We start from the raw sequence: 25548 nt of genomic DNA, 5'->3' as shown, positions 1-25548 counted from the left end.
ATGAGTAAGTGAGCGGTACACAATGTGAGTATCAGACTACCAATAAAAGCAACACGGCAGACACAACTGTTTTATGGCCATTTTGCGGTCCTCCCAGGAGCACCATTTAGTCATGTGAGATGAGGAATGGCCCTAAAAATGAAATGGCTTTGTGATGTGTAAACAAGCAGATGATGCTTTTTGCCTGAAAGAAAAAGCTGGAAAACAGGAATGAAAAATGGATAGAATTTTCAGCAAACAATCATGAACTGTTACGGCCACTTACATAACCCTCAGTAAGGAGTGGAGAAAGGAAGTGGCCTCTTTTGAAGATTGTATATCATTGTGGCATCAATAGGTTTTCCAACAAGTGATTTATCTCATGGTGAATGTAATATGATCCCGGCCATCTGGATACTGATATTCATCTTTGGCCAATCCATTATCACTACACTAATATGCATTGCATATGGGGGATACATCATAACTGCCACCAGAACAGACAGGCTTTGTGCCAAAATGCAATGTGATGCCCAAAGGTTTAACCTAAGAGAAGGTTGAAGCCTTACATATGTATACCATAAATATTGTTTACATTTTTAAAGGGATAGTTCACTCAGAAATTAAAATTCTGTCAGTAATTATTCACCCTCATGTCATTGCAAACCCATATGACCTTCGTTGATTTTCAGAACACAAAGTAAGATATTTTTGATAAAATCCAAGAGTTTTTTGACACTGCATGGAGAGCAACGAAACTAACACGTTCAAGGCCCAGAAAGGTAGTAAGGACATTGTTAAAACAGTCCATGTGACATCAGTGGTTTAACCGTAATTTTATGAAGTTATGAGAAAACAAAAAAAATGACTTTATATGCACGTTTACGAGAGGAGCTGGCATTCTGACAAAGAAACCGGATGTGCTGTGCCTCGTTTACATGCAGAATAAGACGCACACTGTACATAAAACAGTCTTTGTGAACATGTCTGAAACTTTTCGACAGACAGCATGGCTTGCAATTTTTAGCCCAGCCTTACTTATTTTAACCAGAATATACAGCAGATGAACTTAGGCTATGTTTACACTAGTGCATTTTTTAAATGAAAACAATCCTCGATACACTGGCGTTATCATTGCATTTCAGAAACGATCTCCATCCACAGAGGCGAACCAAGGTGAAGTGGGGGCCCCAGGCAAAATAAATAGATGAGGCCCTTCTAAAAGATTATTTCGTTAATATATCTTTGTTACCTAAATATACATTTATACAACATACAAAAAGTAGTCAAAACACATAATATAACATAAATAGTTTATTTTTTAAACAAAGTGCATATTCTTTAACAAAATATTAATCTAAAACCTTAAAGATACAGAACAATCTTCTTATTTACCGTAATGGATTGTCACCTAAAAAATGGTGCTTACAAGCCTTAGCTACAGCAAATGCTGTCACTATGTCCTCCATATTCAGAAACCTTTGTATATTCCGTTCAATTGTTTTTTTATCTAAAGATTTTTTTTCCTCCCAACAAAACAATGCAACTGCCCACACTGCAAATACATGGCTTGAGAACAAGTTCATCAGGCTCATGTTTGGCCTGGTCAGACTTCAGTTTTAAACCCTATACAAAGTATTTGGTCACTGTGTAGAATATTGACTATTAGTTCATTGTTAGTTGACAACTAATTATGTTAACTCAACTATTTTAATGTAGAAAAGCTAAATAAAAAAGGTCAACTAAGTAAATGTAATGATATTTATTTAAATTGTTTTGTGAGCTCTCCACTGGCAGCAAAACACAGTATCAAAACTTGCGAAGTTTGATGTTCTGCCCTCCAAAAGCAAAGTACAGTAACTACACATTTGGTCAAAATTGAATTGAGGCTTAAAATGGACTTTGTGACAACTGTTTTGTCTCGTGGCAAAGTCTCCTGGTTCAATTTTGTCCCGTTTCAGAGAAACAAGAGTGTTTGACTAGCTGTCAAAAAACTTTAAAGGTACTTTTCTCAGTTTCAGTGTTCGCATAGTTACTGCACTTTGCCTTTGGAGGGCAGTGTTCACCTCATTAACATTATCACCTATTCTATTGCAGCCTATTAATACCTGCATGAAATACGTGCTGCTGCTACAGTAAGTGTAACTCTAGCTAGTAACTATTAGAAATAGTAAAAATCTGAAATTAGACAATCTAGAAAAACGAAAATAAGCTGGAACAACAAAAACATTGGTTTGTCATATAATTATCATTAAGTCATTAATGATAATTATCTCCATCACTTATCTTACCGCTGTCATGTTTCCTCTTTTCCTCCTCTTCTTGTTTTTTTTTTCGCTTTTGGCTGCCAGATAAATAAGTCCTTTTAATTTAAAAAAAAAAGCCTAGTAATAAGTGCTGCTGTGCCAGTTTGAAAACCGCGGCTGACGCATCATGAAGAAAAAGCAAGCACATCCAGCGTAACGCGAGAGAGAGCCCTCTAGGGGGGATGCGGATATATTGCTTCATGTTACGTGTATGTTTTTAATAATGGCATTTCAGATTGTTCAAATGGTCAGCTGTCAGGGGCCCCCTCAAAATGCGGGGCCCCAGGCAATTGCCTGTCTCGCCTGCCCTATTGCTACGCCTCTGTCCATCCACACCACACAACCGAAAACGCATGTCACATGACCATTCATAATGAAGGCAGTAGCTTCTCTCGTAGCTTCATAAAAAGTAAGGTTGAACCTAGGGCTGCCCCCCAAATACTCGACTAACCACTAGTCAACAAGAGGAGGCCTGGTTGACAAATTTTATTAGTCGCAGAATTTTTTTACAGGAAGTGGCGAAGTTACACGGTTTGTGACGGACATATTGTTAATGGCTAGTCTATGTGGTAATATAGTACATCGGTCAGGACATCCAAATGCTCACCTATCATTCATCAACCTGAAATATGGCTTTTCATCTGAATTATGTATTCAGATCTAATTCAATCTAATGTTAACCTAGAAAAATGTTCTCTATTGAAGTATCGGCGCGAAGTGTGGAAGCTGAACAGTAGTGTGCTCACTGCATGACAGATGGAGGTGCCTGTGCAGTCACTTGCTCTGAAAATACTTTGTCATTCTGGTCATACAGATATAAGTAATACATCTCTCGAATCTGTGAAGACACTACGTTTATTAGTGTGCTCTTGAATGACAACGAAAAGTTACGCTTTTGTAAAATAATGAAAGCAAACAGGCACTTTCTGCCACCTGATCTGCTGTCTATGCACGTCAGAAAGCTCTCGGATTTCATCAAAAACATCTTAATTTACGTTCCGAAGATGAACGAAGGTCATACGGATTTGGAATGACATGAGGGTAAATAATTAATGACAGAATTTTAATTTTCCCTTTAACTTTTGGTGACTTTTAAGTAGCAAACAGGGCTGAAACCCTGGTGACAGCCTGAGAAAGCATACCATCTGATATGCTAACCACAACCTGATGCTGCTGGAGACCACCCTTAGATGCTTCTGTCAGACTGTTACACCAATCCCCAGCTCAGTGGTTGGAGCAGAGGCGCATTGAGGCCATATATTTCTCTGGAACTAATCAGCATTCGTAAAAATGTGCAACCGCAATGCTTGATCCCACACCCGAGGTGTTCAGTAGAACAATGGAACCTTTGTCCAGGGAAAAGGCTGAGAGTCACCAACTTCTCAACCGCTAGAGACTCATGCACCGTCTGGACCCAGTGGCCATCATCATTTCTAGAACAATACGCAGCAAAGGCTGTATTTTTGGCTGGAGAACTGATATAATGACATATAAACTTCAAGCCTCCCAAACCACAAAATCCTTCTGCTCGTTTGCCAACTAGGCAGTTATTCAGCCAGACCACTTAACAGCACCTGATGCCCAGCCTCATCAGCAACTGCAGGACAGAGATTTACAGTCTGGCCACAGGGCAAGACCCAAGAAGACTGTAACAATGTCAAGCCCCTCAGGGTCTCAGCATTAGTGCACACAGACTATTTCCTGCCAGGAAGGAATTTAGCACATAAAATCAGCCAGCGCCACATGCCAGTACTTCATCACCTTCACTAGACATAACTAACTAGGGCTTGTGTGAAGAGTGCACTATCAGCAAACAATAAAATGGTAAAAAAAAATATTACTGTTATCAAAAAAGTTAATATGATTAAAAACATCAAAATAAATATAAAAAGAACAATTCTAATTGTATTATATTTCATTTAAATAATATTTAATTTTCATTATGATGTTATGCTATACAAATATTTGTAAATGTTATATAATTAAAACATATAAACATTCAAAAATATATAAAATCAATAAATATACAAATATATCAAATTTTTATTTAAAAATACAATTCTAAATATGATATTCTAATATTTTTACACCATAAATATTTTTAAAATAAACATCTAGGTATTTGCAAGTCATTTTCATATTAATCGGTTACATTTTAGCCTAAAATCAAAATGGAGCAAGCAGGATCTATCACAAACTGTTGTCTGTTCTTACCCACTATGTCCTCATAGGCGTTTTCCTCGAGTGTGCTCTTGGAGCTGGGCCGACTGTGGTTCGCCGTGCCATTCTCTGTGGGTGAGGACGGGTATGAGGAAGGCACGCTGACAGTGTCTTCTGACTCACACGATTCTCTAGAAACAAACAGAGATAAAGAAAAACCACAGCTTTGGACATGACTCTTGCTGAACAAGTAAAGAGTAGTTGTGTTGGTATGGTTCAAGGCAAACATCCTTCAACTAGACGATCACAATCAGGTCTGACCACCTGAGAAGATATAAGCATCTTTCACTTATGAGGATCTTAAATGTGTTTAATCACTGGAAGCCACCAAGAGAGGGGACAAACATTACCATGGTGCTTAAGCGAACAACCCTCATATAGTTCTTTCCTATGGTCAGACGGTAATCTCTTGTTTATCTACAAGACGCCAAAATGTATTTGCATGAAAAATATACACAAAAACATGGCTGGAAAGCTAACCAGAAAGTTGAAACCCCAAATTAGCACTTTGACATGACACAATCGATTTGCTTGCCTATAGTCTCTAAACGGCCGACTCTAGACCAGCCACAGGAATGTCAAACATGGGCTCATATGTAGAGCAGTAGAAATGCTCCAGCGCATTAGGTTCTCCATCAAGAGAACCTGGCAGCTCACCATACCCAGTCACTGGGCAAAACAATCCATGTGCCAAAGATCATTCACAAGGCCGTGAGGAATATGAGCTATAAACAACATGAGAGGCCTCACAAAGTCAAAAAGCAACACCATGAAACTGTTTTATCAGCTTAAAAAGAAGAGATGAACTAAAGTCTCTGAGGTCTTTGAACCTGTGAAACATTTCACTTTCTGTATCTTCCGTCTCACCCTGCTGATGAGTTTCTAAAAATATACTCAAGTGTTTTATGGCAACGCTAATGCTATTTTTGGGTTTCTGAACTAAATTTGAAGTGATAAATATTGTTAAGCATTGCCCATTTCAGAAGTGTCAGTTTGAATCTAAATGTAAAGATAAAAGAATGGAAAAAGACGATGTGTGCCATACACAGAACAAAACAGTGTAATAGTGTAACATTTGACAGCAACAAATTGACCTAATATGGTAAAATTATGAAACCCTGAGAAAACGAGCATCTCCATGTTGATCTCTGCTTGCCGTCAAATGCCTGACAGGAAATTTCATTTTGCTTACTTGATTTGTAACATAAGAATCTGTGAAACTGCAGAGGCCAATTCACTGTGAGAGACTGTAGTCAAAAAAACAAAAAACAATATTTCAAAGTCTAGAGCTGTATCAACAAAACAAATGCTTGGCCTGTGGTCCTTATCCTTTTCAACATTCTTGGGACAAGTTTTATACACTTCATTATCCAAGAAAAATAAATGATCTCTTCTTTGTGGGGGAACCAACTACGTGGAAGTACACAAATTCATAGCTTCTCAGTCATTGTTGCCACAGCTGACATGTTTTTACTTTGTGCAACACAAATCTGTCTAGTCTTTAGTTTGGATTTATTTAAAGGGTACTAATAAATGCATACACAAATGTAAAATTATACATGAAGAATGTTTGAATATGTGTAAATAAATATTAGATGCGAGCACAGCACAACTTGCATTTCAGTTTGTTCATAAAAATTTCATACAGCTGAAGACTTGGAATACAGAACACAAACCATATGGACCACTTTTATTTAACTTTTTTTGTCCCTTTAAAGCTTGATAGATTATGCTAACTGTATGCTTGCATTGTATGAAAACAACTCAACGTCAACATTTTGAACTTGGGCCCTCCACAGAAGAAAGCCATGCAAGTTTGGAACAACACAACGGTGATTAAATCATGACAGAATTTTCATTCTCGCATGAAGGTAATAAGATCTCAGATAGCAACAGGAAGGTGCCAATTTGATCCTCACAAAGAGCAAATACAGTGCCTTGCGAAAGTATTCATAGCCCTTCATTTTTTCATGTTTTATGTTGCTGCCTTAGGTTAAACTGTTTTAAATTACTTTTTTCCCACATCAATCTACACTCCAGGCACCATAATGACAAAGCAAAAACAGAACTGTCAACTTCATGAATTTATTAAAAATAAAAAAAACTGAAATAAGCACATTGCATAAGTATTCATACCCTTAACTCAGCACTTAACTTTTTGGGTATTTGCGCATCAACATTTGGCAATTATCTGCCATTCTTCGCCTGACCTCTTCACCTCTCAAGCTTGGATGGGGTCTGGCAGACATGTTCATGTTTCACCAGAAATGTTTGTTTGGGTTCAAGCCTAGCCTGTGGCTGGGCCACTCAAATGACATAGTCTATAAGCCACTCTTGCTGTATGCTTAGGGTTATTGCTCTGTTGGAAGGTGAACCTTCTGCCCAGTCTAAGGTTCTAAATGCTCTGGACTAGGTTTTTATTAAGGCTATCTCAAAATTTTCTTCTACTCTGACAAGTCCCTCAGTCCCTGTCACTGAAGAACAGGCCCACAGCATAAGGCTGCTACCAGTACACTTTACTTTTGAGATGGTCCTCTGCACTTGATGAGCAGTGCCTGGTTTCCTTCAAACATGATGATTGAAATTGAGGTTCATCATACCATAGAATCATGTTCCTTACTGTCTGAGGGTCCTTTAGGTGCTTTTTTGCAAAGTGTTTTTTATGTGTCTTAACTGAGGAGAGGATTGAGTCTTGCCACACCACTATGAAGCCCAGATCAGTGGAGTGTTGCAGTGATGTTTGTCCTCCTATAAGCTCAACTAAAGTTACCATCAGGTTCTTGGTCACTACCAATTGCTCTGTTTGGCCAGGAGGCCAGCTCTATGAAGAGTTGTGGTTGTTTCAAACCTCTTTCAATTAAGAGTAAAGGAGACTACATGCTTCTGTGAACATTCGATGCAGCAGATTTTTTTCTAAACTCTTCCCTAGATGAACTGTCCCAGATAAGAGTATGAATACTTATGCAATGGAATCATTTAGGTGTTTAATTTCTAATAAATTTGCAAAGATGTTAAAGATGTTTTTTTGCATTGCCATTATGATGTATGGAGTGTAGATTAATGTGGGAAAAAAAGTAATTTAAAGCAGTTTAATATAAGGCAGCAACATAAAAATGAAGAATATGAATACATTCGCAAGGCACTGTACTCTTGAGTAAAGCACCCTACGTGGCTTTGTGTACCTGCTACATGATTCTTCGGTTAAATGAACCTGCCAAAAACCACATACTACTACTAACATTTAAACAAAATGGAATCAAGTTTCTCACCTATCTTGAGTCTTCTTAGGCAAGCTTTCATCTGTCTTTGAATTTCTCATTATAGCAGGTGCTGGGGTGGAAGGAAGTGGAGGTGGAGATTCAGTGGTGGGAGGTAATCCATTACCAGGCAACAAGCTTCTGTGGTTGCGGTTGGCGTCATATTCAAATGTTCGTTTGGGTTTGGGCAAAGGGTTCACTGTAATTCCAGGAGAGTCCTGTGCAGAAGGGAGTTCTGGGCTCTCCGACCTGGTAGAGCTGATGCTAAACCTCTGCTTGAGCTTATAGAGTCTTTCAGACCCTGGAGAAGCTTCGGGTTCGGTGGCCACGGAGCAGATGCTGCTCCGCTTGCTGCCACAAGTGCTGTCCAAGTCCTCCGTTCCACTTATGGTGAAAGACTTTTGTCTGGACTTGTCAAGGCCGTAGCAATTACTAAGATACTGTGGAGGAGACGAAGTGGGACTTTCCTTCAAGGCCTGTTCAATTTTTTGAATGCGGCTGAGCACAGCTGAGGTCTCCTTGCGTGCCGAGATAGAGCGGAGGAAAATCCCTGAGGACTCTGTCTTCGAAGGTCTCTTCTGGAACCTTACAGGAGCTTCTCGATCCGATACGTGCTCATCTTCCTCAGTCTCAGGGTAGGAGCACTCGGAAAATGCTGTGCTCATCCTCCTCACAGCCTTAAAGTCAAAGGTTTTCTCGCTGCAGGGTGAGGACAGCAGGCTTGGGCAACCCTCGCTCCCACCTCCAGGCCTCTTGTCAAGGCAAAGGCTCATCCTAGGCAGAGCCGCCTTACGACCCTCCCATTCCGAGATCTTTTTGCGTATGGCGACGGATGAGGTGCAGGTCCCTGTATGGCTGAGCGAGAACGTGCGCTTGTGCCCAAGCTTGGTTGTAGGTCCTACTGAAAGAGTACTCCAGCTGAGGGGTCCAGGGTTCAATCCATCCCCCACAGAGGGGGCTTGTTGTGGCTGGTTCTCTTTCTGCTGGTTATTGCTGCTTGGTGGGTTATGGATGGATAGCCTCTTGTCCAGACAGCTAATGCTCCTAGATTTGGTGAGCCTGCTTTGGCATTCAAAGTCAGTGGAGAGTGAGGCACCACATCTCAAGCTGGCAGTCTTACAGCTCCAGTTCTTTTGGGTCCAGAGTTTAGCGTCAGCTTTAGTGTATCTTTCCTGCTGACTGGCGTCCTCACTGCCACTGAGGTGAGAAGAACATGGCTCTTTTCCAGTGGTAAGAATTGGAGGTGGGGACACAGATTGACACCTGAAACAAGAGTAAATCAGCAGAAAGAGTAAGAAACCATCCAACAAATTGTGCTTGTTACAGCAGACTGTTATGTGAATAAGGATAAAAACGTGTTTTATTCAGTATAAGTCAATGGGAAAAGTAACATAATACTATAAGTATTGCAAAAGGAGAACTTTAAAATGGATTTTAGATAAAAGGAAATGACAGTTATGTCTAATATGTGAAAGTACAACAACTTGACATGAATTTGGCAGTGTTAAATGATTCACATAATGCTAACACAAACAGAAAAGCAGTATGAATGATTATGGATTCCTTCACAGTCACTTTTGAAATCATTTATATGGACCTCACAAACAAAAGCCATTTAATCATTAGACTTGACAGATATAAATGAACTCACCCTCACTAACCCTGAGAGTTTTTTCTTAGCCGTACATCCCCTGTAGCAACTGTTTCTCTATGCCAACATGTCAACTTCAACCTCCACATCATTTCCAGGCCCATTGTTCACTTAGCAAACAGACGCTGCTCGCTGCTGAGCAATAAGATGAAAGACTCTGCTGACCTCATTTCAGTCTCCTCAGACACACAAACACTTCTCATCCACCTCAAAATCTAATGCAGCTCATGAGCTTCCAGGAACTAGAACTCGACTTGGCCCACACCTCAGTGAAATTGAGGCAGGCAGATCTGATGTCACAGCAGTGGTTAGAATAACAAGTGCAAGCTGGGAGGAGGCCAAGAGTATGATCCAGGGTGCAGGTTGGGACAGATCAACTAAAAACCTCACCAGAACACCCTTCCCTACAAAAAGGGAAGCGAGAAACACCACACCACCTGCAAACTCACAGGTCTGGCATTAAAAGGAGTGTACAGTCAGCCCCCCACATTCACAAAATACATCATCACCAAATATTACAAGCAGACACGTCACATCGGTTGTCTGTAGACACTTGTTGTACCCAAATTTTACAAATCAAATTTAAGGGTTAGTTCACCAAAAAATAAAAATTCGCTCATTAATTACTCACCCTCATGTCATTTCAAATTCGTAAGACCTTCATTCATTCTTGGAACACAAATTAGGATATTTTTAATGAAATCCAAGAGCTTTCTGACCCTGCACAAACAGCAAGGGTCCTACCACGGTCAAGGCACAGAAGCGTAGTAACAACATCACTAAAATAGTTTTCATTGTTTACGTTCAGAGGAAAGAGCGCGCGTGCACTGTGATACTCTCCAAAATGGAGCTAGAGTGATGCAGAGGAGAAGAATTGTTAAATAAAGTCATTATTTACATAAATTACATATTACATAAAGCGGCTTCATAAAGTGGTTAAACCACTAATGTCACATTAACTATTTTTTCGATGTTCCTCTTAGTACCTTTCAGGACCATGACTGTGGTAGGACCCTTGCTGTCTATGGGGGGTCAGAGAGCTCTCAGATTTCATCAAAAATATCTTAATGTGTGTTAATTTGTGTTGAACAAAGGTCTTACAGTTTTGGAACAGCATGAGGGTGAGTAATTAATGACAGAATTTTGATCCAAAGGTTCACCCAACAAAGGCATTAACCACTCAACTCTACAAGTATGTTAAATACATCTACACTATCAATTAAGATCAGAATGATTTTAAAAGGCACAGTAAGTAATTTTCACATATTCAAAACAAACAAAGAAACAAAGGCGTAGTTTGATGACGCCATGATTGAGAGTGGAATCATGGGTGTTGTCATCTTCATCCCTACAACTGATGCAATCCGACGGGACTCAGGCAGAAATCATGTTAATCGATGAGCTAATATACTATATATAATATACTATACTATTATAATATTCTGTTTTATTAACGTCACTGTAGTATGAAACAAAGTGGGGCTGAAAGTCAAGCGTAGCTTCCATTCTTTATGATGGGTATGTAGGGTAAAGCAGCACTGTTTTATCATACTAGATACATTTGAGTGTGATGAAAGTTCTGTTATAATGCTACTTTGTTCGTCACCTGCCTAATAAAACACATAACATATTAAAAAATGTCTTTGGTGTTTCCATGTTTTTCACAAAATAAAATCGTGGCAGGCGACGCAATGGTGAGGGATGACCTACCTGACAAAAGTCAACCGAATAATTTTTGGACATTTTGATCAAAAAATCTTAATAAATCTCATTAAAAGCAATTAATACTTTAATACTTTTATTTAAAGTAAAGACTTTTATATTGTACAAAAAAAGATATTTCAATCAACTGCTTTTCTTTTATCATGGCTTCCAAGAAAATACTAAAGCTGCACAAGTTTTTTCAACTTTGATAATAAGAAATGGCTCTTGAGCAATCAGCATATTATATTAATTTTACAGTAAGTTATGTTTTGATATCCTTATCAGTGTTAAATCTTCAATTACAGCTACATAAACTCTTATTTCATAACTACAACCTAAAACTTTACTCATCACAATCATGTACACAAAAGAACCAATTCAGAAAGGAATGAAAGAAACGGGTGCGGAATGTCCTCTCAAGATAAAGCAGTAGGCCTCTTTGCATTAAATGGTGACAGGAAAATGTCATGCTTGAGTCTGACTAATATATCCTGTGTTGAAAAAGATTCTTGAGGTTCAGCCTTTACAATGAATCCCTGGCTTAAGAACAACAGGATAATCAAAGGGAAGGGATGGAAAGATGCCAAATCTGTCAAAAGGAGATGGAGGATATTGTTTAGGAGGACAATCTTTGCATCAAGGCTGGTATTTATAGCACAGTTAAACTTCTATTATCTTTGTTCAGATGTTTTCCATAGAATAACACTGTCTAAAAATACCTCCACGACAGTCTGAGTTGCCACTTTCACAAAGCATAAACGATTGTTTCTGTAACTGCAATATTAGGCTCATGTAAAATCCTTTGCACAAAAGAAAACATCAGTTTAAGAATTCTTTCATTGAGTCCACCATGAGTTTGTGTCTGTGGTCTAAGGAGGTTCTCTGAGAGGCTGACAGGGCCAGTAAAAACAAGGCCAGTTCTGGGGAAGCCAGCTGGTCTGGCCACACATGGACTGAGTGGGATGCCAGAGCTGGTTTGGCTCTTCCTGGGTCTTGAGGGCAATGTCAACCACAGGCCATTTCCTGTTGGAGAACCGTGCCAGGATGGTGAAACTATGAGGTTCCAGGAACACACATCAAAAGAAATATGTCAAGCCCAGAGCCAGTGGGTTCTCCCCCCACAAAAATGTGGATATTTCATCTGTGATTGAGTTATTTTTTCAGCTATTATCTTAGCTATAAAAAGGGCATATTCTCAGTGCAAGGCCTACCTACCGCCACCCTCTGTCTGACATAAATCTGCTTCTTCAGCATTCGCCTTTGCTTGTGATTTACAACTAAAGCTGAAATATTCATGTCTAGGAAAAGAGGCTAACAAAAGCTATGCCATCATTTATTTTTCCCCCCACACTTCTTCGCACAAATCACTTTTTCACAATTTCCTTTGGTAAATATCTCTGACATCAGAGAGTGTTCATAGGTAATTATGAAAGTAACTCCTCTCGCTCTTCAAGGACTGTTTGTTCTTCACTTGTTCTGATAGCAACTACAGAGCCCCATAGTTAAATGAAGGCCACAAATAGAACAAAGTCTCTTTTCTAATCAACTTCCTGGCTTTTGCTCATAACCAGGATGTTTACTTTAGCTTTGTATACAACAGTTTGGCCTGTGAAGCACCGTTAGACTCAATTATCTATTTCAACTTCTCCTCAATTATAGATAAAAGTTTTGGTTATCATACGCAATCATTGCCTATAAACATTTATATGATTAATCATATTTATAAAGATTTATAAAGTGTTATTTTCTCTATAAAACCACACTATATAGAGCTGCACAAAAACAGAGTAAAATATTTACACAAAGTAAACATCGCAACAAACATAATAGTCTAGATTTGATGCATTGAAATTGCTCTAAATGTTAGTACGATTGATACATTATGTGTATATTTTTAATTGACTGCTCAAAATATCAAGTTTTTGTGATGTATATACCTAGTGCAGCTTTAGGTTTCAGCACGATATTGCTGTCTTGCTGAAATAGTTCTGATAATTCGCTGTGATGTAGACTGTAGTTGTTCCAGTTACTTTGTTTAATAATACAATTTGCAAGATTTGCTTGCATAAGTGTTAAACTAAATGTTTTATGACTTTTTTTAAGAACAGATTGAAGCACTATATTATTGTTTAATGTAAATGTGCATGCTAGGGTTGCCAGCTTGTCACAACAAAACCTGCCTAATTGCTACTCAAAACTAGCCCAATAGCATTTTGAGGGGGTCCCCCATTAAAAATGATCTTCCAGGGTGTAAAATACACACTTTTTGTTGGGGTTCTTCTGGTAAATTTGCATTCCAGGGGCTAAATATGACTTAGGGGTTGCTTCAAACCATGACATAAAAAACAAATCGCGGACTTGACAACACAGATGATAGCACTTGTTAACTTACTCAAGCATTCCTCTCTGTGCCAGTCACACCAGACTTGGCCAGCTGACCTATCAGAGCAGAGTATGCTTATGGAAGGGAGGGGTTTACAGACATTTTGCTCAGAACTGCTTGAACGAACCATTTCGAAATCATTGAAAAAAGACTATGTAAAAATTACAATGTTTTCTGACCTTATAAACATTTAAACCTGCAGGTTTAAGGTTGTAGGGGACTTCAACCCAATATTAGTACACTTTAAAAAACCATATGACCTGCTCTTTAAGGCCTGTTCACACCAAGAACAATAATTATAACAATATTAGTGTCTACACCCAAAAAAAAAGGTTTCTGCACACTGAAGCACACACCTTCTGCTTTACATGCCAGGAGGTTTCTGATTGGCTGTCAAAGTTTTTATTGTTCACGAGCTTCAATGTGAATCCAACAATATTGTTTCTCTTTATTATCATCATTATGTGATTATGTGACATAATTAGAACAAATCTTAAAATTAAGGTAGAAATTCACTTCTAGAAAAATAATAATAATAATAATTTACTCATCCCATGTCATCCAAGATGTTCATGTCTTTCTTTCTTCAGTCGAAAAGAAATTAAGGTTTTTGAGGTAAAAATTCCAAAATTTTTCTCCACATAGTGGACTTCTATGGTGGCCAACAGTTTAAAGGTCCAAACTGCAGTTTCAATGCAGCTTCAAAGGGCTCTACACAATCATGCGTGACCTTTACAGCATCATTACGTAATGAGCCAGGCTGGTGCAAGTTGAGCATTTGCGGTTAAAAAGTATATACATTTATACTGATTTAAGAAAAATGACAGGTCGTTTCACTACACAAGACCCTTACTCCTTGGCTAGGATCTTGTAGAGCCCTTTGAAGCTGCATTGAAACTGCAATTTGGACCTTCAACTCATTAACCACCATTGAAGTCTACTATATGGAGAAAAAATGAGAAGTTTTCCTCAAAAAACGTAATTTCTTTGCGACTGAAGAAAGAAAGACATGAACATTCTTGAATGACATAGGGGTGAGTAAAATAAACGGAAAATTTTATTCTGGAAGTGAACTTCTCCTTTAAAACGTTATTGTTATCATCTTTGGTCTGTAAAAACCTGTGAAAGCACAAACATTGGACAATTACCGCTGACTCATTATTAATACTGATACCTGTCTAAGTTTTCCTGTGGACCTTTAACCGCTCCTGCTTTCGGTGCAGTTTTGGAGCTCTTGTTGGCAGTCATCTCCCTCTGACGGCCCCCTCACCTGTTTAAAAGACGTTACTTTGGTAAGAAAGTGTGTATCATAAACATTAAAGTAAATGTACTAAACACTACTGTGCTTAAAACAGTTATGCTGATGATGATCTCTCTACGAACAAGACAGAATGTATAAAATTACAAAGACGAGTATTTGACCTGTAAACATATTTAATGAACAATGTTCATAGAATATGAACAGTGGGAAATTATTCTTTCTAGTAATTATAAGAAAGACTACAAAAGGTTTAGACATAGCACACAACATTAGACATAGATATCTGGTCTACAAATCTAACCCATGGATTAACTCTGTCTGGAAAATATGAGTCAAAACACAACAAATATGGACCTTGATCTCTACAAAAGATCATACAAACAAATCCCTGACCCTCACGAAAAATCCTAGAGAAGAGTCGGTTTTGTTTTTAGATGCAGGTAATAAATCTTGTTTAAGATACAGAGGAATAATATATAACATATCATTCAGAAAAAGAAAATACATGCCTTCCTTTAACATACTGATTACTGGGATTTCTGGCACATTTTATTAACCGTCAGGTGAAAATCCTGAACTAGATCCACAGAAAAAGTAAAGGTAAATATTGGGTTTAGGTCTTTTAAAGGTTTTCTTTCTGAACCCCCAAGTTTGAGTAATAATAATATTTATTCTTGCCAAGCACCACTTATAATAGCAACATTAAATTGTGAATTGATTTCTACAATACCAGAATATGCAGTCAAAAGAACAGCAGCACTAAGACCCGAAGTAATTACAGAGCAGGTTTACATGGCCTGTTAGTATAAGAAAGGTTCTAGAAATCTGTTTGTAGAATCCGAGTCATGCCAAATGCCTTTAGTCTATGAAGCAATGTTTGGAGAGTGTTTGTATTAACGTCTGTTTGAATAGAGTAGCCAAGATTAACAGAGCTGAGCTAGTCTCTTGGCTCATTAAATAGTGATTGCTTTTTCCCATGAACATTTGCACCTAAGGACGAAAAAAGACCCAGTTTAACGACAGATATTAGTTTTACAAGCTGGGTCAGGGAGTTGTGGTTTGCAAGCTTTGAGCACATGGGGACTCAGGTTGGTTGTTGAGAAACAGGGGGCTGCTATTTCATTTTGTCAGTTGAAGCCATAACAAGACTCGAAAATCTTTGATGAGCAATAAATCAGATTTAAAAGGCCATGCTTTGCACAGCAATTCCCTTGAATGATCCCAAAATTCCCTTTATGTCGTAAAATCTATATAAAAAAAATCTGATATTCATGAACTTGCGTAGAAGACTGACATGGAAGAGAAGAAATTGTTGAATGAAGTTATTTTTGCTTTCTTTGCACTCAAAAAGAATTCTCGTAGCTTCATAAAATTAAGGTTGAAACACTTATGTCACATGGACTATTTTAACAATGTCCTTACTACCTTTCTGGGTCTTGAACATAGTTGTGTTGCTGTCTTTGCAGGGTCAGAAAGCGCTATTTCATCGAAAATATCTTAATTTGTTTCAAAGATGAACAAAGGTCTTCCAGGTTTGAAATGACATGAGGGTGAGTAATTAATCACAAAATTTCATTCTTGGGTGAGCTATCCCTTTAATTTTGAATCCAGGATTTTCTATATAATCTACCATAATGATCTCAGATGTTCTCCTCACCACAATCACAAGCTCTTCTCACCACAACTACTGTCTTCACACCCAGAGACATCTTAATTAGTCACTCCTCATGACCACAGAGCCATGTGCACACCACTTGCCACTTCCTCCCATCAAATTAGAGGGCCTCATCAGAGAAAGAAGTTGGAAAAAGTCATCTTCCACATGCAGAAGGAACACCTCCCATCTTGGCATGCGTTCACTCGTGCTGTTGTGTACAGTTTATAAGGAGGTCAATATTACAAGCACTCAAATAGAGAGAGGGTTGGGTGTAACTGGGTGCACTGGGGGGCTTGTTTACAGGAAGTTATTGTATGCAGTAGTCAGCCAACCAGCAGCGGAGCTGAAAGCCCAACAGAGACAGATGAGGGGAGAGACAGCATTCCTTCTGTCAGCCATTTCCTGTTTCGGAGGACTGCAAAGAACATGCATCTTCAATCTAACTGGAGGGCATTCTAACAGCTCACTTCAGTACTTACAGTTTATTTTCACTCTTTATGAATTATTGATGATGTCTTGATGTCTTCTACTACACTTGCAGTGAATAGAGACTATGTTGTATATGCACTATTGTTCAAAAGTTTGGGGTCAGTAGGATTTTAAATTAATTAATTTTATTCAGCAACGACAGTAAAGCAACAGATTTCCATTTCAAATAAATGCAGTTTTTTAGAACTCTCTATGCAACAAAATATCCTTAAAGGGACAGTTTACCCAAAAATTTAAAATGCTGTCATTAACTACCCATCCACATGTTTTTCCAAACCGGTAAGTCCTTTGTTCAACTTCAGAACACAAATTAAGATAAAAGCAGTTATTTTAAATAGCATTTTTTCACAATATTTCTATTTTTATTGAATAAAAAAAAATCTTACTGACCTCAAACTTTGAACAATAGTGTAATTTTCAGTGGCAAAGATTTGAACATTCACACAAATGGAAATCTGGTTCATAACTGAGTTAAAAGGTCTGAGAGGTTATTATTTCAGTAATAGTAGACTTTCTCTCGGCTTTGTTCGTAACAAGACCACTAAGGTTAGGGTGCCTTACTATGCAGTGACTAACACAGTGATTCAGCTGAAAACTTTAAATTATTGTTGTTATTACAAAAATTGCTCTAGCTGCAAAAGAAAGATAAAATTATGACCAAACATAACTGAAAACATAAATATTTTCTTTTCTATGACATGGGAGGCAAACGTTTTCCGGAACTTCTTTTTTCCCCAACTAGACTGAATATTTTCACTGAGCTGTTGAAAGGTGAACAGCTGTAAAAATAAAGTCTGCTGAATATGAAAATATATTGAACACTATTGAGGCATGACTATCGTTCTCTCATAAAACACATATGTATAAAATACAGTACTTGAAATTACAATTAAACAAACAGATAGTAAAAGAATAGGTAATGCAGTTCAGAAAAGTGAAAAGTGATTTTGTCATGATAAAAACGAGTTATGGCTTGCAAATTGACTGAGAAGTATAACCTGCTTATGTCAAGAAATACTGGAAAGGAAAAAAGACTTGCTGAGTGTGAGTGACACGCTGCTTATTGAAGATGCTGTTCCACATCGGTCTGCTCTGCATGGATGACTGAAAAGAAGCAGGATTTGTTCCAACAATGTATCACTAAAACATTAAATGTAATTACTGAAGCCATGAACTCATAATACCGGCATACATAAGCATGATGACATATCGCTTTCACAGGAAACAACGGTCATATTTATTTTAGCCTTGCTTACTAAAACCTGGCATCATTAAACACACATCATTATGATTCATTACTCCAGTTTCCATGTTTAATATGCTCAGTGACCATGTGACTCTTTCATCTGCACAGTGACACCATTTCAGTAAGAAACAATCATCTCTTTCTCTCAGATATTGATCTACAACAGGAAGAGCAGGAGCTGCTCCCATTTCTCTCAGAAACGGCCAGAAAACCACATAACCTTAATAATTCATACTGAATACACCGTAAAAGACAATAAATGCTTTATGTTTATTTAGACTTGGACGAAACTTAAATCCTTGTAATCATAGTTCTTGGATTATCATGTTCGCCACAAATTTAAAAGATAGAAATACAAGTAATTTACAGAATGTTTCCCTAATCACAAGCTGTCAGCAGTTTTATAATATGTATATATTTTTGAATTTAGGAATTAATGCACTTGATCAGTGCAAAACGGTTAATAATAAGCAAAACTAAAGGTGCGTTCACACCAAGGAAGATAAGCTATTTTCTGTGAATGTGCAAGATGTATGGTTCATTAGCTGCTGTAGGGAAATTGTGAGAACAAGAATAACAAAGTGCAGTAAATGGTAAAACTGTTTGCACTACAAATGACTGTGTTCATAATTAGGATAATACACCAAAATAATGTGGTAAGACACACCAATTTGCAATATAAAGCAGCAAAACAAGCTGTTTTGTACAGCTAAAAATAGCTGGAAGCAGACCGAAAGCCATCATAAAATGAAAAGGGAAAAATAAAGTGGCTAGTGATAAAGATAACTATAACAATAAAGAAACTATAAGGATAAAGAGAGTTTTAGAAATTGTTTATGATGACACAGTATAACAATATTGTTAGAATCAATTACAGAATCAGAATCAGCTGAAAAGAGCTTCCGCATTCAACACAGAATAAACTTAAAATATCTTTATCTTTATCTCTAGTTATCTTCCTTAGTGTGAACAGGCCTTAAAGCCTAAAGTACATTCCGGTTTTTATGCGTACACTAGGGTATGTGTAAAGTGCGCATGACGTAAATTTTATCAGCAGCTTAGTATGCATATGTCAAGCACAACACTATCAAATGGAGTTTACTTTGAAAGGCTATCACTACATCCAAAATTGATTATATAGAATGTAGAAAATGTCCAAATTTGCAGTATTCAAAAACATTGTGTGAAAAGTACTCCTGTTACTTCTGCCAAGATTCTGAAGTGCATTCAGTGAGCAGTTTACTATCCCAAGAGGCCACGGTAGAGGATTTGTAAATGGCAGTGAAGCGACACAACTGACACTGGTAGGTCACATGACAGTAACTACATAGCAGGTGTAGTATGTCTGAATCTTATTGATACTACCCATATTCTTACTATATAGGAAGTACTATTTTAATGGTACCTAGGTAAATTCAAATGTAGTACACTAAAAACAACCATTTTTGGGTTATTTGGCAACCCAACGCTGGGTAAATATTGGACAGAACACATGCTGGGTTACTGTAACTCATCTTAGTTTTTCATTAACACATTTGCTGGGCTGGTGCATTATTAAATTGTTAAACTATTTTTTTTTTTTTTTTTTTTTTTAAATCGCGATCTTGATTCAAACACCCATGCGATCTCATTTCTTAATTACAACGATTCCTTGTGTCTATTAAACCTTTGAAAAAGTCATGCAGGGACATTTAAATTTGTGTTCGCACTGCTGCTGACACAGAGAGCAGACAGTTACGATGGTTAAAGGAGTAGTCCACTTTCAGAACAACAATTTACAGATAATTTACTCACCCCCCTGTCATCCAAGATATTTATGTCTTTTTTTCTTCAGTCGTCAAGAAATTATGTTTTTTGAGATAAACATTTCTGGAAATTTCTCCATATAATGGACTTAAATGGTGCCCCGATTTTTGAATCTTCAAAATGCCGTTTAAATGCAGCTTCAAATGGCTGTAAACAATCCCAGCCGACGAAGAAGGGTCTTGTCTACCGAAACGTTCAGTCATTTTCTTAGAAAAATATATTTTTACATACCTTTTAAGCACTGAAACTCGTCCAGCACTAGGGCTTGTAGTGCGCGTTCCCGAATTTACGTACTGCGTCCACCGTGCTCTGCAACGCAGCGAATGCTTGAAGCAGTCCCATCACCTGACTCACCGATTGTTTGTAACAGTGGAACAGATGTGGTCCAGTCGTGACAGCACTGAGATTCCTGCTCCGCTGGAAATGGCTGGCATTTTCCACACTTGCACCACCATTTCGTCTCGTTTGAACGCGGTCTGCCCGAGGCTTGTGTCGCCGCCGCGGCTGTCGCAGTTTTCTCTCTCTGACAGAGTTCATCGTCTGTGTATTCCGGCTCAAAAAGGTAGGGAACGGTGAAAAACTCCATCTCATGTGCTCCTCCAGCTTCAAAGTTGTCTGACATCGTTGTACTTTATGTTGTACCTTGTTGCTAAAGAGTATTTGATTGTGTTGCACTTCTATCTTCTCAAGTTCGCTTTGTAAACACTGGGTCAGTAGTTTCGCATGTCACGCGTGACCTTTCGACGTGAGTACGTAAAGTCAGGAACGCGCACTACAAGCCCTAGTGCTAGAAAAGTTTCAGTGCTTAAAAGGTATATAAAAATATATGTTTCTAAGAAAATGACCAAACAAGGTAGACAAGACCCTTCTTCGTCGGCTGGGATCGTTTACAGCCATTTGAAGCTGCATTTAAAAAGCATTTTGAATATTCAAAAATCGGGGCACCATTTAAGTCCATTATATGGAGAAATTTCCAGAAATGTTTATCTCAAAAAACATAATTTCTTGACGACTGAAGAAAAAAAGACAAACATCTTGGATGACAAGGGGGTGAGTAAATTATCTGTAAATTGTTGTTCTGAAAATGAACTACTCCTTTACGTTTGAAACAGCTTCACAAACAGTCTTTTCAACTACCCACCTAGTATTATTTCTTAAAGTCTTTATAGTCATTCATATTATCACAGAAATACTGGAATTAAAGGTCATAGTTTGGATGTAAACATTGATGTCAATGGTAGCAATCAAAACAGAGTAAGTCATCTTTTGAAAGTAATTGGTGTTTCAAATAACATTTAGGTCAACTGCATTGTTTCGCATTTAGGTGGCAACAAGTAACTGTTAAAAAAAATTATTTGTCATTGAATCATTCATTCAAACGATTCATTCAAAAACGTTGATTCATCCAGTAATGAATAGGGATGGGATGATAAATCAATTTGTGAATTGATTCTGAGATCTTCCGAATGCATCACGGTTCTCTTTGGAATCGATTCTGAGCTTAGATTTTAACAGCAGATGGCGCTCTAATCTAGTTTTTATCCACACACTCAAATGCTCACGTAGAAGAGTGCTGACGAGTCATGTAATTTCACCTCGGCTCAAAATGCTTAAGACGCGAGATTAATGTAAACGCAGCCCACTGGGAACACCCTTGTAATTTGCTTCAACATTTTCGAATTGTATGAATGATTATTTTAGGTTCAAGTGCATGTAAGGATTTGAAAACAAGCAGAGCACGGCTGTTTCTAAAGCAAGCAGTGCCATCTGCTGTTCAAAACTAAGCTCAGAATTGTTTTGAGATAGAATCGCGATGCGTTTAGAAAATCTCAGAACTGATGCTGAATCATTTCTGGATTTGCGTTGCAATGATTTATCGTCCCATCCCTAGTAATGAAACAAGTCAAGTATTTATTAGGGAGTCATTGAATCATCCATTCAAAACATTTTTTCACACAAATGGATTTTCCTTTTCCCATTAACTTTTTATTGTACTATTAAAATGGGTAAAATCTTACTCCAGCGTAAAGCTCAAGTTGGCACGTTGTCACTTGACAGCAAACAAATAAAAAAAAATGGGTGTTTCTCAATATGTGAAATATATTTATCTTTCAATAAAAATCTACACTTTTATGCCCTTAAAGTTATGGCAATTTTCCCTGTGATATCAAAACTGGCATCGAATATTTATATATTTATCGCATCAGTTATAAAATCCAGTAAATTCCACCCAGGGGAAGTACCACCACAAATAGAGTGTAAGCTTGTGGGAAACAATGGTTTACCACATATCTTAGTTTTCCTCATAAACCCCATTAGAGATTACCAGGGAACTCATGTTGAACTAGCCCTCTGGGTTGGCCGACAAATGACTGACGTCATGACCAAAACAGCTCTACAGTCACCAGCAGCCACCTCTTCATTAGCCATTTTATCAACAGAAGAGAGAACATCTTTGTTCAATGTGTCCTTGAACAGAGGGCGGTTAAAAAGTAAGCTCCTTTATCAGCGATTCAAACAAACACTATCTGACCAGCTTCCTCGGGTGAGTGACACAGTGAGGAATGTTAAGGGTTCAAGACGAGACCATCAGGCCACGGCCTTGTCAGCGACGACAGGTCACTTGGCTAGCAGAGCGGTGCTCTATTCAAAAGGAATGCACTAATATTTGCCCCGTCCGTCAAAGTGCACATTCAACACATCAGAGTTTCTGAAAGAGGAGGAATTCTTAAACTGACAGGGAGGGATTCATTTAATGTCAATAAACATGACACCATGAACAGGGTAGATTTTTTTAGCTACTCAAGCATGGAGATCACATAAAATTGGGGTTGAGGCTTTGCTCATTTTGCTGGTCATTGACCAAAAAGTAATTTATTTCCGGCGGAAAATTAAACAACTCATTGAACCTGAATAGCAGAAGCTGACTTGCATCCAGTCAAAATAATTCTGCACAAGATGTTTTAATACTATTTTCCTGTCGATAGGGCAAATTAAGAGCCTTCCCGGGACTTTTTGCACTTTTGACTTCTCCAATGTACCATGATCAGATCTAGCATATCCCAGATTACCCTAATTCACCCTACATTCGCCATAATGATCCCTACTGATCAGCCACTAAACTTAAAATCTCTAAAACAAGCAGTAGAGCAGTAAAACAAACCACTGCATATTCTTAGCTGCTTCTACACGTCAAAACCCTTAAGAGAAAATGAACATGGTTTTGCATTCACCAGAGACCATTTTGCACCAGAGACGATTACTCTTCCTACTTTCTTTCCTCATAGCCTGTAAACTCCAAGACTATGTTGTTATTACCAAATCAGACATGACTGTGTGAGAATGGGGGTTAGATTACAGCATAAATACCACAGGAAAGAGAGACCCCCCCCCCTTCCAGCTTCTTAGCTCGCATCGTCATATGGTCCTCATCAGGGCTCTCGCTGTGATTTATATACTGCACGAGGTACGTTAATGCTGCTGTTATCAGCCGAGAACGCTGTGTTTAGATTGAGGCAAGAAAAGATGATCAATGTGTCTGTGGTGTTATACACAGTTTTTAAACATGCTCCCACCTGGACGAATCCCTCTGGCACCGCTAATTAAAATTTCCCTGAAAGTCTGACGGGGAAAAAGGAAAAGGCAGAGCATACGAAAGGGGTGTCTTTTGTTTCCTTTTCACTCGGTTTCAATTCCGAGTCCGCAGAGCCTGTGAATAACGACAGAGCGTCTGTCTCTGGGTCGGGGGCTGTGGGGTGGAGGGAACTGTTGTACCCTGTCGAGCTGCTTAAACGTCTTTCCTTCTGAGGCTTTCATGAACTGTGGAACTTGGCCTGTCACAGCTCCCAGCAGCTGCACGCTCCCCACACAATACCCACGATTGCTTGCTCCCATAGTGCTGACTGGACAGGCCAGATGGAACCAATTTTTAAGCCCTTTTCGGTCTCTGTCTTCCCTGACTTTCAGCTGTTTACAGTTCTTTCTGTTTTTCCAAGTCACTAGCGAAAAGAGAGATTCACACATTGAAAAACTGTAATGCTGCTTACAAAGTGACATGTGGGAATCAGAACAACATTGGCAAACAGATCTAGTTTAATTTTTGCCCTTGTTGGGTTTCTACAATTCGTTTATGACTTTCAATCAAACATGAATTCAACACCATATTTGTATCTTAATAACCTTCAACGAAGCGAATACTGAAAATCGAAACATGTATATGGAAACAAGAGCCCATTCAGTTCAAAAGACTCAAAGCAGTCATTTTCCTTAAACAATTTAGTACACCATACTTATCAGGATTTACAGAGTAAACATTGTGCTTTATCAGGCAGACTGAAGACAGAACAGTTGCTCTCACTCAGCACGAGCTTCTATGAAATCCCAGTTATGGCAAATATTATTTTAAAGGGATAGTTCATCTCAAACTCTTTAATTATTTGCTCATGTGGTTTCAAACCTGTTTACGATTTCTTTGTGCTGCACAAAAAAAACAAATAAATTCTTAAAGCAGATCTTCTTCTTAGAACAGTTAAAAGTTGCCATAGTGTGCAAAAAATAAGACAAACAAATCCAAAAGCAGCATGGATTACATGACTCACGTACTATGTACTACATAACTTACAGACAACAGAAACAGACAGAAGTCAAAAGTCATGATGAAACAGAAGTAGTGACATTTTTCTTCTATATTTTGATGTACTCCCAAGTGAAGCAGATTATCAAAAAATAAAAAATAAAGGGTAGAAACTTCTGTTCATTGGATTTTAAAATGTGGCCACTGCATTTAAAAAAAAAATGCTGACTTTTTTTTAAACAGACTAGCAGATGAAGCAGATTTACAAAACACACATGGTGAATTTTCATTTCATGACTTCAAACTGTTATTCTGATCTGATCTTCCTCTTTGCCAAGGCTCTAATAATCACAAATATTTGTCACTCTGCTCAAATTCAAATAATATTTTGACTCTAAAATTTCACTGGCTGTCTTCTTGCTGTTACCAAACATGGTGCACCAGTTCCAAAATGCAGAACAGAGTGACAACTACGGCGGTCACCATTCCTCATTTAAATTTTAGTACTCAATTTGTAAAAATCCTAGTCCAAATAAACTGCAAAATACCGGAAGTGGCAGATTTCAGGGATGAGAATAAATGAAATGTATTATTAGACCTTTTTCTAAGACTGCATAATATAATAAACCCATAATATAATATATACACTCCACATGAACGTTTAGACATGTGGAGCATCTCAAACTCCATCTCTGCATACTGGTTTGAGTTCGGGTTTATTATAATGTTAAACTGAAAAGAAAGAAGAAAAATATTAAAGAAATGGCCAAATATTAAAGATTAAGTGGACATTTGAATACAATTTGTAATCAATATTAAACAGCTTAGATCATGTAAACTGTAAAAACAATTGTCAGGTCATTTGCGCCGTCTACAGTCATTTGTTATAATGCACAATGTATTTTACTTTTATTATTTATATCCGATTATTCCTCAGAATAATCAATCGATTACTCGATAATCAGCCCTAGTGACAACCTAAATTTCAATCTGTTCTCAGATGTCAAAAGATTGGA

General features: G+C 38.0%; 1 protein-coding gene across 2 annotated transcripts in view; it reads right to left on the bottom strand.

Moving 5' to 3' along the window:
* dennd2b (DENN domain containing 2B) overlaps positions 1–25548 on the bottom strand; it is a 66244-nt gene that overhangs the window by 30100 nt on the left and 10596 nt on the right. For both annotated transcript variants that reach the window (XM_073836231.1, XM_073836230.1), the window contains exons 2-4: positions 14675–14770; positions 7775–9025; positions 4500–4636 (exon numbers count right to left, since the gene is read on the bottom strand). In XM_073836231.1, coding sequence (XP_073692332.1) covers positions 4500–4636; positions 7775–9025; positions 14675–14748 — 1462 coding nt within the window. In that variant the 5' untranslated portion in view covers positions 14749–14770. The remainder of the gene's footprint in view (positions 1–4499; positions 4637–7774; positions 9026–14674; positions 14771–25548) is intronic.

The sequence above is a fragment of the Garra rufa genome, chromosome 3, assembly GCF_049309525.1.
Source record: "Garra rufa chromosome 3, GarRuf1.0, whole genome shotgun sequence".
NCBI classification, from domain to species: Eukaryota; Metazoa; Chordata; class Actinopteri; order Cypriniformes; family Cyprinidae; genus Garra; species Garra rufa.
This window is presented reverse-complemented; position numbering and strand designations above follow the sequence as displayed.